The 14019-nt window shown below is 27.7% G+C and overlaps 1 protein-coding gene across 1 annotated transcript in view; it reads left to right on the forward strand.

Moving 5' to 3' along the window:
* Positions 1 to 14019, forward strand: part of LOC107447446 (rho GTPase-activating protein 39) — a 34515-nt gene that overhangs the window by 8403 nt on the left and 12093 nt on the right. Inside the window, exons 7-15 of the mRNA XM_016062367.3 lie at positions 792 to 1807; positions 3202 to 3438; positions 4384 to 4547; positions 4633 to 4752; positions 5368 to 5594; positions 7939 to 8068; positions 9515 to 9628; positions 10707 to 10864; positions 12401 to 12659. Coding sequence (XP_015917853.1) covers positions 792 to 1807; positions 3202 to 3438; positions 4384 to 4547; positions 4633 to 4752; positions 5368 to 5594; positions 7939 to 8068; positions 9515 to 9628; positions 10707 to 10864; positions 12401 to 12659 — 2425 coding nt within the window. The remainder of the gene's footprint in view (positions 1 to 791; positions 1808 to 3201; positions 3439 to 4383; positions 4548 to 4632; positions 4753 to 5367; positions 5595 to 7938; positions 8069 to 9514; positions 9629 to 10706; positions 10865 to 12400; positions 12660 to 14019) is intronic.

The raw sequence follows: 14019 nt of genomic DNA on the forward strand, positions 1-14019 counted from the left end.
GGATTCAAGATTTAAAGTTCAAGGTCAGGTTGCTGGTGGTGGGAGTTGTTGTTTATATGAAAATACCGAAATCCCCGATGTTTCAAGAATGTAAAAACGTATCCTTTGGATTACAAGTCTAACAAAGAGTCTTGGATGACATCACTTTTATTTGAAGACTATGTAGGAAAATTGGATCGGAAATTCTTCGCTAAAAAAAAGAAAAGTGATACTCTTTATGGATTAAGGCACAGCGCATAGTGATCTACCTAATTTGAAAGCAGTAAACTTGCAGTTTCTCCCGCCAAACACAACAGCAAAGTTGCAGCCGATGGACCAGGGTATCATATAGTGCTTTAAACAGTCTTATCGTAAAAGGCTTGTCAGAAAAATGATAAACGATCTTGAAAACAATATTTCTTTCAAAGTTGATGTACTTAAAGCCATGAGGCTACTTTCCAGTGCTTGGAATAATGATGTAAGCGAAACAACAATAAGAAACTGTTTCCGGAAGTCTCCGGAAACAGTGAATAGAACAGTTTATAGAAACAGTTTATAGAAAACCTTCCGGTAATCTATAAATCACAAAAAATTCCTGTTTTAAAACATTTAACTGTTTGTGGATAAAAACTGTGAAATAATTAATTTTAGAAGCTCTTATTATATAATAATGCAGTTCTCGGTGTGTAGTTCATCCTCGACAAGGCATAGATGTGGGATTATGTGCATTTCATGTTTTGTATGAGTTTTATGTTGGTCTTTTTAGAAAAAAATTTGAACTATATAATACTCATTTCTTATTCTTTTACTAGGAAATTGGAATTTTGTTCTGCTGAAAGTGTAGATTCACCTTATTTTCAAGATCAAAATATCATACAACCTAGAATTTCTTGGCAAGAATCAAAACAGTGGAGTGATAGGTGCCCAAATCTTGAGTTCAGCAATGCATCAAGATCTGGGCATACTATACAGAGACCGATGCTTGGGAACATCATTCCAGTGTGGAAGCAACATTCGTTCGAGTGCTGGCAAGCGCCTCCTCGTAGTACTCCTAAACAGCACAGTTTAGACTCTGCTGCACCCAACACACACCGGCATGCATCTCAGCAACTTTGTCTCGGTAAAAGTTGCATGAATTTCAGCAACAGCAATGAACCAAAAAGAAGGTCTACTCCACAACACTATCGGAAAGTGCTTTCCAAAAATTCATTGTCATTCGGTTTGGATCAAATTAAGCAAACAGCCAGCTACATGATTGAGAACAACACTACTTATCCTCCCGAGGCTGTTGGCACACCCCTCGCTAGTCGAAAACAGTGGTTTGTTAAAGGCTCTCATAAATCGGATATCAACAGCTGTCGGAAAGCCGAAAGCAGCACCTCGAGTCCTCAAAGTCCCCTCATGCCTTTGGAGAATTTGCAGTCTTTTAATCGAAGCAAAAGCAATCTCCATGTCCCTCTGACTAAATATACGGATCATAATATGTCGGGTTACAAACAGCAGCAACACTCTCTTGATTTACCTCTACATTCTTACAATACTCGTAACATGCAAAGGAAAGAGCCAAGGTACGTGCCTGAGCTGATCATGCCCCAGTCTGTTCAGCCGAAGTGTAAAATTTCTCCTGAGTATAAAAGTGGAAGTTTCAGAGGAGAGGGAATGCTGTCTCGTCAGAGATATTATAATTCTTGCAAGCATATTTATGCATGTCAAAATGACCACACTGTTTTGTGTACGACCCCTGATTTTAATATGCCTTGTTGTTATCAAGGGGAAAATTATTTATCACCATTGCAACAATATTTGATGGAACAAGCTAGACTCTCAGGTATTTTAAAATAAATCTTGATTTTTAATTAGTTAGCATATTCATTGTTATTAAGCAAATAATATTTGTTCATGTAATTTTTAATCAGAAAATATGATCGCGTGACTAAATTAGTAAATTTAGTCAGAAAATATGATCACTATTAATTTAGTCAAGAGGATGGGAGAAGGTTTTTGACCAATATATGTTAATTTTATTTTTCCATATTTCCTCATCTCAGGAATTATTTATGCAAATCAAATTTTTTATTTTTTATTTGAATAAATAAATCTAAGTAAAAAAAATAATAAAATGATAAAAAGCTACTTTGCCATGTTAGGTATAAAATTTTTTATTTCATATTAATTAATTGATTTTAAATCACTTAGTCCAAACTGTACAAAGTTGGCTGATTAGTACCCAAGAAATAAAAATTTAAAAATAAAACTTTTTTTGAAAATTTGCTGCTGTGTAACTATTGAACAGCATTCATTGGAGTTTTAGGTACGTTTATTTAAACTATTTGCATACCTTGTACATAAAACAAACAAAATTTGTCCTTAATTAAAAAGTTATAAAAAAATTTTTTTTCACTAATAAATTTTGATCTTTTTTTTTCATTTGAACTATATTTTTTGCATTACAGCTACTCCCTTTATTTTGAGGCTTAAAACTCTGTTAAAATAAAAAAAATTATGATTAGTAAACGCCATTATATTTTTTTTGTGTCTGATTTTTTAACTTAATTTATAAGTCCATTTAAATTTTTATTATCTCATTTAAAGTCTGTCTTGGGAACCATTAAGATTAAAACTTAGTACAGAGAAATATAATCATTGCATTGAAAGTTATTGAGGGTGACAGGTATGTGTATAAGAGTCTACAAAATTTCTAGGGGACAGTATGTTATGAATTATAAATATTTTCTAAAAATAAATGTAGGCCAGAAGTATAGTATACAAGCACAGGTAAATACACTGGCTAAGAAATACAATTATACATTATGCTTTTGAAATTTTTTTATTATTTTTATTTTATTTCAAACTATTCAATATATTGCTTCACACACACACAAAAAAAAAAGTTAAAATATTAAAAAAAATTCGAACCACTTCGACTGTTTTTTTGGTAACAAGGTCCCTGAGATTAGTTAACTGCCTGCATGTGTATATATTTTACTTTTTTAACTATTCAAACGTAATGTGAATTTAAGAAAAGTTAAATGTTAATTTGTTCTCTTAATTAGAATCTGATCTAATCAATTTTTTTCATAAAATTTTTCAAAAGTTGATTAAAATCTTCAATACAAATGAAAGTCACAAATCCTGTAGCATCTGGGGTCTTCATTTTTTTTAAATAATCGTTTATAACTTCATAAATCTTCTAGAATTATCACAGACTTCTGTTTTTTCTAGGAAATCTAACTGATTTTGGTGATGACAAAGATTCATTTTCCCAAAGTGATGATGATTCAGATGGGCAAAGAGACGACGATGATCATTTTGCTGATGATGAAGGAATGAGCCGTCATGATTCTTCATCCTTAGAATACCTTGATAATTACATATTTGTAGATGATAGTGAACACTACTATTCTCCCATACTTCATCCATCATCTTATCCTAAAAGCAAATCAAATGCTCAAGTTTCTGGTTAGTTTCTTGACTTTTTTAAGTAAATATTATTATAGTTTAATAGTATAGTTGTGTAATTTCAGTAATTGTACAGTGTGCATCTGGGATAATGACCTGCAAGCGAGACATGAGTAAATCATAAAATGCAAATAATCTCTGTTACATTCTTATGATTGTTGCAATAAAAAAATGGGGCTTCATTGGAAAATATTAGTCATTTAAGATTTTTTTTTATTGAAAGCTTAGTTATGTCATAACAAAGTGATCCATAAAAACTCTCTACTGTACGCTTTTTTTTTGGGGGGGGGTTGATTTTATTTTACAACCAGTGTTGAAAAACTCAATTCTGAGTTTTCAACTATAAATGTTCAACTCCATAACCTTGTAATTTTGAACCCAACCCAGAAAACAGGGAACTCCTGGATCAAGAATTGGGGCTAACTAGCCTTTGTGGAAACCTTTTTTTGATGGAACTAACCTTTATTTTATTTTATAACTGTTGTTGAACAGCCGACCCAGTTTTATGAATTTATGACTACTAATGTTCAACTCCGTAGCCTTGTAATTTTAAACCCAACACAGAAGATAAGGGAATGGGTTGAGAATAGGGGCAAACTAGCCTTTGTGAAGAACTTTTTTTGATGGAACTAAACTTTATTTGCTTTACATAGAAAGTAAAACCACAAAAACCTTCCATTGTTAGCCTGACAGCAAGGGGACTCTAACCCATGATCTGTCTACCATGGAGGATATTTTACGTTTTGAGGTCGGTGCAAGCCGGGAGCAGAATTTCAATCAACCATGAACGGCTTGGATTCAAACTTGTATTAACTCGTTTAGATGCGAACACTCAAAATTCCAGAGCTGCTGTGACTCTTTTTTAGGATGAATTCATTATCTTTAGTGCTTTATTATTGTTAAATATTTAATCTTTTTAAATATATTTTTTATTTTTCTATCCAGGGCCTAATTATCCAAAAGAAAGAGAAGCAGAAGACCTTATCTCTTCTTCGTCTATTTATTCTGTTCATGATTCAAATCAACAACCATGTTTACCTTCCTATTATGATTCATATGGGGACAAATCAGACGAGTTGGTCGAATACAATGATGTTGAAGAATCAGAGGTAATAACTGTTATGATTTTTTAAATAAATATTTCTTGATTTGTTTGTTACAATGTCATATTTATTTGTGTGGTTTTTGTTACAGGAAGGAGAATGCTCCACTAAAGGTGATATACAGAAATATGCGGAAGATAATTTAAATCGACATACAAAAGGGATTTTTCGTAAAAAATTCTCTCTTCAAGATATGCTTTCTTGGTCTAAGGTAAACTTTACCCTTTAAATTGAAATTGTGATTATCAATGTTATGTTTTAAAAGGATTTTTTCCCAGAAAGTTTTCTCTTTAAGATCTTGGTCAAGATGCTCAAATTTTTCACCTAAATTTAAAATTTGAAGTATCATTTAGAATGTATTATTTTAAAGGGCTGTAGTAGCTTTTTTTTTCAAGATAGGCCCTCTGTCTTATGTACATTTTGTTCTTAGATTTGAATGTCATTAGGAATATGATATTTTCCACTGAATCCAAACATTACAATATTTAAAAAGAAGAAAAAATTCTAAATATTTTTTTAAAGAAAATGTTTTTTAAATATTATTATAATTATTATCCTACCATATAATTATTTAAATTCAAAAGCAAAGTCAGGTGGTACTGTAACGTCATCTCTTGGTACTAAAATTCCAAATTAGACAAAAATTAATCACTCATTTATTCAAGCTTGTCTAAAGTTATCACTTAACTTTTAAAACTGTTAATAAAATTGTCCTGTTGTCTGAGATTAAAAATTGTGTTTAATTTGTTATGCATGTAGATTTGTTAACTTAATTTAAACTTGATTTTAAAAAAAATTTGCACAAATTTTTTAAATTATTGTTTAGGATCCTATTAGAAAACCTATGATAACCACTACTGACAAGTCTCTGAAACGTGATGCATGTGAAATTTTCAAACAAATCCAGACATATATGTTGGATCACAAAACCAAATCTGGTCAAACTTATGAAGCTGTGGTTCTGGATATTGCTACGAGAGGATGGAGCAAACCTGCTTTGAGAGATGAACTTTATATTCAGATTTGTAGGCAAACAACAGAAAATCCTAAAAGGTCTTAATTTTGTATTAATTTATTTCTTTGTTTTATAATTATTTATCAGTGTTGCTAATTTCTGCATTGTTCATCATGTTTAAAACATATATTGGTACAGTCAACCACTAATTTTCTGAGAGTTTATAATTTTCTTTGCGGTTCTTCCATGATCCGGCTGTATAACAAAATTTGGAGAATTATGAGATATATTTGAAACTTATTTACCTACTATTATAGAAGTATAAAATTAACGTAACAATCATTTATTTATTTCATTTTTTGTTTTACATTTTTATTTATTAATTTTCTATCGTTTACTACTTCAAAGTGAGAAAAACAGTACCAATTACTCCTCATATAAAATTTAATTCTTATCTAAAATGTCCTTTTGAAATATATTGTTCAAAATATTTTATTATATATTTATCATACTTTTTTTGTTACAATTTTATTAAAGGTTTTGTCAGAATAGAAGCATACCTTATGTATTTTATTGATTCTTAATGCACTGTAAATACTTTTGAACAGTACTAACATTTATCTTTATTAATAATAAAATGTTCAACCATTTAATACCTTTCATTTGATATTGTTTTTCTAAGCTTGGTGTACAAAACAGTAGAAAAATAATTAAAAATACATAGAAGCAAAGAATAGATAAACAATTTGTAATTTAATTCTATCCATGATGAATTATTTTATTTTTATACTTAATTATGTATTTTTGTTCTGTCTTTTCCATGTGATAACTTAGTTTTAATATACTTTTCTTGTAGATGGCCCAAAATATGACTTTTAATTCTTCCCCATCCTTTTCAACTTGTGCAATCATTTTATAAAATTTTTAAAATCTATGGCATTTATAGATATAGTACATATCATAATATTTATCAATTCTCATTTACCATAACTTAAAGTAATTCTACTTCTTCTTCTAGAGATTTTTGATATTTTTTTTTTCTCAAAATTCTTTTCTTGTGTGCATTTATTTAAACATTTTGTTCTTGGGTTTGATCAAATTAATTTTTTCTTTCTGTTTAGTGTCTTAATTATTAAATATTAGACAATTTTATATCCCACTGACATTCAGTGAATTAAATTGATGCAAAAGAAATTACTCCCAAGTTAACTTGTTATTTATTTTTCATACTTTATTTTATTTATTTGTCTTTATTATTTAATTATTGTTTTTTTTAAAAGTTTATTTATTATTCCTCTCCCTTTAGATTTGAGAAACATAAAACTGGTGCTGTTCATCCCTTTCTAATATTATTTATCAGTGCTTTGATTACTTAAGGGGAAAATTTTTGAAGAATATGAATTCCTATAATTTTATCTGCTTCTGACATGAATTTTTACCAGGTTTTTATTTATTTTATTATTATTTTGTTGTTAATTATATTATTTTCTTCATTTATATTTTTAAGCAATTTTACCTGAAACTTTAACTCCTTTTGAGCAACATATTGCATAAAATAATAAAATGTTTGTCTGCATTATCTCATTAAATCCCTTTTAATTTGTAAAATAAGGTTGAATTAAGTAAGGAATAAAATTTTAAGTAATATATTGAAATATTAAGTAATATTGAATATAGGTAGATGTACAAATTAAGTTCAAAGATTTTATCAAACTATTAATTAAATATTTGTATCATTATTATTTTGTATCAAAAGTTAAGTATTGAAATGTAATTTCTTAGCAAGTATTATGACAATCTAACAAATGGAGCATCTAATTATTTTTTTTCCTTATTATTATTTGAATCTTTAAACTTATTGTACTTTAACTGTTAATAGTGCTGCTATAATTTCTTATTCGTATCATAATCAGGAGATACTATTTCAACTAGGAGACTCCCCTATTTTTCTCTACGTATGAAGCTAATAAATTTGTGTCCTCAGACTTAAAGAGAAAAAATAAGAGGGGTCACAATATTTCCATGCATATAACAATAAATATCATATTTTATATCAACTTGTTATAATAATAAGTCTGGGAAGATTATGATACTAAGTTACAATAAAAGAATTATAACTCTGTAAGTTTGAAAAATTTTGTTTTACAAACCATTTGAATTTTTAAATCATTTAATTCTTAAATTATCTTCAATTTCAGAAAATCACTCTCTATTTGTTTGAAATATCATTAAAATATATTTGCTACAAGCTTTTTAGATCTTTTTAATCATTTGATTCCAAATAACATTATTAAATATTGTTAAAAATGTAAACTAGCATCAATGAAGTTTCACTAAGATTGTAAGGATTACAAATTTTATTATCCTTTTTTAAATTTTGTGATGTACAACAATTTTTAATGATAACCATAACAAAAATTAAGTGTTTTACTTTTCCTGCAGAGAAAGTCTTGTTTTGGGCTGGGAACTGATGGCTGTATGCTTGACTTTCTTTCCACCATCAATGAAGTTTCAACCTTATCTAGAAGGATATATTAAAAAGCATCAGAGCAGCAGTTTAGATCCTCCAGATGTAAGCTGCTTCTTTTTTTTTAAAAAAAAAAGAAGTATTGTTAAATTATCGTAATATATAAATATATAAATAAAAATGTTAGTATTTTTGTCTTTTTCCCCATAGGCTTGCCTGGAAATTCCCATTAATTTTAAATTGCTTAGAATGAAAAAAATTTTTTTGATTATTTTAATGTTATTTTATTAGAATTTATGCTCGGTATGTATTGCTCGGTGTGATCATTGTCGCCAACTGATAACTTATACCAAAGAATATATAAGTAACCTATAAACTACAAAAAAAACAGTAAAAATATTTTAATTCTCTACATAAAATATCCGATTTTTTTTTCTTAATTATTATGTTGAATACTTTTTATTAAAATTATATTCTAACTTTTGCTCACTACATGCTCAGCAAAATTGTTTTATTTTAAAAATTCTTAATTTTTTTTAAACATTTATTATACATTAATATAATTTTTTGCATAATTTCTTAACATGTTAGACTCTTTTAAAATCTTTAAACCTAAAATTCACTTGATTTTAGAATGTAAATTACAAATAATGCTGTTAAAATTAGATTTTCAACAAACAATAATGCTTCTTCATTGTTAAAAAACACATAGAATACATTTTCAACGTTATTTGGTTTTTAACTTACAAAAATAGAGTTTTTATAATTTTACACATTTGGGAATTATCCCTTCCACTTTTGGGAAAAGAGAGAGCAAGGAGTAATAACCCCAGGCATGATTAATCACCCTTTAAGGAAAAATTACATTTCAAATATACATCAACTGAATTAGAAATTTAAATTGATTATTATTGTAAATGGTAAAATAATTTTCAACAATAAATGAAATAATTTTATTTTTTAAGTCATTTCTTACACTTTTCTAATAATTATAAAGAGAAAGCACCTTTATCTACTTTATTTACATAGTAAGTAGGATACTCAATACTCCAAAGGTACAATTTATTTAATAAAAGTTTTGATCTGTTTACAATGCCTGCCACTTAGTAAAATCGCATTCGTTCTGATCACATTTGATTATATAAAATGGTTGATTCTAAAAAAACGGCATGGATACACTAGGTAAAAAGAAGAATTCAAAATTAAAATTAACAATGCTTAATATAATAAATATAGTAATTATGTTATGGTTAACTGCTTTAATTTTCATTTGGCATTTTGATTAAACATGAGTATAATTTTTCAATTTACAGAAGGGTCTTAAAATATTAACATTTTGTAATTCTTTTCATTGTTACAAGTTATTAAAACAAATTTTTATCATTTTTCAATAATTTACTTGATTATTAATTAAAGAACTAATTTTGAATTGAAATGTTCTGTGAATTTGAAAAGTGAAATTTTAATAGTATAAACTGATATCAGTGTAAATTTTATTTTCTTTATCTTTACACAAAATTATATTTACATATGTTTTTTTTTTATTTGCAGTTAAAAATTAGCCACTATGCATTAGTATGTGGTAAAAGATTAGAGCAAATATCCCACAAGGGAGCTGCCAGGAGTTCAAGAAAACCTACTGTTGAGGAAATAGAACAGTCTAGAGTAGGACATCATATTTTGTTAACTATTTTCAATAAGATTCTTAAAGTTGATTTAATAATTTATTAGAATATTTTGATTGAAATGCTTACATTTTATCTAATTTCATTAACTATCAAATGTATCCATTCCATTGAAAGAAAGTAAAAGTTTGATCAATTTTATTTCTTTCAAACACTTATTTTTTACTTACTAGTAATTATATTCATAAGAATTTTTTTAATGCTTACACTCAGTTCTTATAAGACTTTTTATATCTTAGCTATGTCTAACTATGCAGTTCAAAATAAAAATGTATTAAAAATGCTACGTAATAGGCGATACTTTTTTTTTTATTAGTAATAAGTATATGTGATAAGGCCTGTATAAAATTTTTTGGAAAATTAGAATTCTATTTCTTAATAAAGAATTCTATTCTCTGTTCTCACTTTTGTATTTACTCAATTTTGTATTTTGATCATGTATTTGGAGAAATTTTGCCTTCGTGGAAGACTTTTTCATGAAACTAACCCGCATTTGCATTATATGGAGAGGAAAACCTCCCACTGTTAGTCTAGCCCATGAAGACATTTTACATCAGCATTGTGGTCAGTGCAAGCAGGATGCAGAAATTGAATCAACCAGCCATTGCTGGGATTCGAACGCAGTTCACTTGATTGGAAGGAGAGCGCTCTATCCCCTAAGCCAGTGTTTCCCAAAGTGTGATACAGGAACAGTTTAGAGGGGGTGCGCGTTCTCATGCGAAATATCTTGCAACAAACGAAAATTTAAAAAAAAACTTAATAAAAAACAAGCTAGCCATGAAAGTTTACGATTACGTATTTTTCTAATTGGATATTTTTTGCAGAGTTAATATTTAGTGGTGTCAACAGCCAGTTGTGATTTTTAACTTTTGTGCAATTTTTTTATTGTTAAAAATACATTCATTTTTTTTATCAGTGGTACACAGCGTTACGAAGAATTTAAAAGGGGTACACAAAAGTCATAAGTTTGGGACACACAGTCCTAAACCACCATGATTCAGAGTTGTGCATTGTAATTAATATTTTCGTTTGTTTTACAATAAAATATTTACTTTCAGGTGCAAATATTTCGCCCCTCAATGTTTGGTAACAGCCTTGATGAAGTGATGGATTTGCAAAAGAAAAGATTCCCAAATTACTCTCTCCCATGGGTTCAGACTACCTTGTCTGAAGCCGTACTTCAATTAGATGGTGCCCATACTGAAGGAATATTCAGGTACCTAATATTCAAAATTTAAATTATTTGATCCTGTGTCATCTATCAATTGAAAGCAAATTCTTTCTTTTCAATTATCAAATACAAGAAAATGGTTGCCCTATTGTATTTTCTATTTTTGAGCTAATAGGAAAGATACGTGTAGATATTTGCATTTTTTAGCAAAGACATCTTGGACTTCAGTTTGAGTTGAGATATGCACTGTTTCAAACCCATGACTTGCTGAAAATTAGTGTATTTTAGACAAATTTAATGTGCAATGTGTGGGTAAACTCCATGCACTATTCTGTTTATCCCATGGTTCGTGACCTTTTAAAAACAATTTTTAATGCTATTTTTCTACATTTAATTATATTACCACATTTCATTCCGTTTAATAAGTGCATTATGGAAATGGAAAAGAAATGCATTATTATTAACTATTGAAAAACAGGTTGAAATAATAAAAATCACAAAATTAGTTTCTTAGTTTTTCTTTCTTTTTTTTTCAAAAAAGGTTTAAAATGACAAAAGAAATTGTGCTTATATATGAATTTAACTACAGGTTGACAAATATTTTGTTATGCAATATCTTAACTCCCCCATTTAGTACTAACACATTTAAAAACCATTATATGAAATTTATCATTGAACATTTTTCTTATGCAATGTTAGAATTATGTCTTTTTAATTATTTGTATACTTCATGATTCAAAAATATATTTGCAATATCCAAATAGAATGTGGTTTTGAAGGATTAGGAATTTAATGAATTTTCATTACTGTCACAATTTTTTGCGAAAACAATCTTTTTTCTATAACTATTTTTTACTGATATATAAATATGTAAGCTACTACATTAAGTTTTCATTTTGCTCTTAACGTTTGCATTCTGAAATATTCAAAAAAAGGTTTACAAACTTTAAATTGTCTTTTCAAAAGTTATGTAATTTAAAGTTTTTCTTCATGAAATTTGTGTAGAATTTAATACAGCCTTTCCTAGAGACAAATTTAAAAGAAATATCATATTTGGTGCATATTTTTATGTTGAACATTGTAAATTTTTTTTCAGAATTTTGCCATATAATTCTAGATTTATATTTATATATTTCAATGTATTACTTAAATTACTTGACATTTTCTCAATATACATACTTTATGAATTAAACATTTTTGTATGTTAAACTTCAATTAAGTTTAGCTCTTTCTGAAAAAATGAATTTATTTTCAAATGAATTTATTTTTAAGTAACATTTAAACATTAACAAACTTTAAATTTTTTTTAATTCTTCTATTTATTATGTGAAATTTGAATTATATACATTTTGTATGTCAAAAAATATCTTTTCTGTATTTAGAAGCATTATTTCATGTTACACATTGTTTTGTTTTTTTACGCGAGCATGAAAATGCAAAAATATTATTCATACTTTGTGTCACTGATTTTAATTGCACTCTATTTTTCTTAAATTACTAATTCCTGTAATTATTTTTGAGAATATTTTGGTTTTTTGATGTTGCATTTTTATGATTATGTAAAAAAAATTCCTCTCATAGAGTACCTGGTGATATTGATGAAATCAATTCCATGAAAATGAAGATTGACCAGTGGGAATTAATCGAGTGTGACGATCCACATGTTCCAGCATCTTTGTTGAAACAGTGGTACAGAGAACTATTTGAACCCCTGATTCCTGCAGAATATTACGAAGAATGTATCACTTACTGCAATGATCCAGATGCTGCTGTTCAAATCGTGAAAAATCTACCTGAGTTAAATAGGCTGGTGTTTTCATATTTAATACGCTTTTTGCAAGTGAGTATTGTTTCTAATGCTATATAATTTTCAACTTTATTATAATTTTCTTAAAAAGTAAATACTAATTGAAATATGAGTTTAATGAAAGTAATTGTCTACGTTTGAATTCTACCTCACATTTTTAAATCCTAAAGTATTTTTTGTAAATTGAATGTACATATTTATTTTATATTATCAATTTTTTTAATTATACCATAAAACATTTAAAAAAGGAGTTTTGTTGAAACTTTTCAAACGAAGTAGAGATTTTTTTTTGACGAGATGTTATTAGTTATAGAATGGCATATTTTTGTGTTTGTATTTATTGATAGCAGTAAAAATTCTCACTGTTAATCAATACTAAAGGATCGATTTCTTGTTTATTGAATTTGATGAAACAATTGGTGAAAACATTGTATACAATAGTATAGTTTCTTAAAGTTCATTATAAATTATGTAACCATTAAAATTAAGAATCCAAAAACAATTATGAAATTTCCACTCTCTTGCTTGTCATTGGCGAGCAAATTAATTTTATCCTATAAAATGTTGCTTTCAAATATAAATATCATTCCTGTCTAAAAAGTATTAACAGTTTTCTTACATTATAATAAAATTTTCGGAAAATAAAGTAAAAATTTATTTCACCTTAACATCTTAAAGTTTGTAAAGATGCCTAAACACTCATTTTGAGAGAATTGACATTAATAAATTTAATAATGTGAATTGCATTTTTTAACAAATATTATTTTTTGAATAAAATCACTTTATATAAAGTCAGTCTTATGAGAACCTACTGAGATTCCTGGAACAAGATTTATTTAGATTATATTGATAATAATTATTAATTAATATGACCAATAATTCCTTCATTGTCAATTGTAAAAGGAAACATAAACAAAGGGGCGTAACCAATACACAAAATAGCAAATTTTTTACCAATTAAATAAATATGTATGGTATAGACCAGGGGTATCCAACTTACATGAGGCCGGGGGCCGCAATTAAAACACCAGTCAAATGATGGGCCGTAACTTTATCAAAATTTTCTATAGGACTCTTTTATGTTTGAAGGAACATTAAATATTACTGTCAGATTTTTATCAAATTGTACAAAACAAACATACTAAATTACAAATTAAAATAAGAAGTAGATTTTTAAGCAACACACAGGATTAATTTTGTATTTGAATAAATATTTTCTTGGATGCGAAACCCTAGAAAAAAATTTTTTTTTGCACCGTTGGTATGTTAAATTTCACAGAAACGAAGAAATTAGGATTTTTTAACGAAAGAAAAGTATTTTAAACCCATATAGATTTTTTGCGAAAATTGTCCGATAAAAAAGACAAATAATATATTTTAGTTCGCGGGCCAC

Source organism: Parasteatoda tepidariorum, chromosome 4 (assembly GCF_043381705.1).
Source record: "Parasteatoda tepidariorum isolate YZ-2023 chromosome 4, CAS_Ptep_4.0, whole genome shotgun sequence".
NCBI lineage: Eukaryota > Metazoa > Arthropoda > Arachnida > Araneae > Theridiidae > Parasteatoda > Parasteatoda tepidariorum.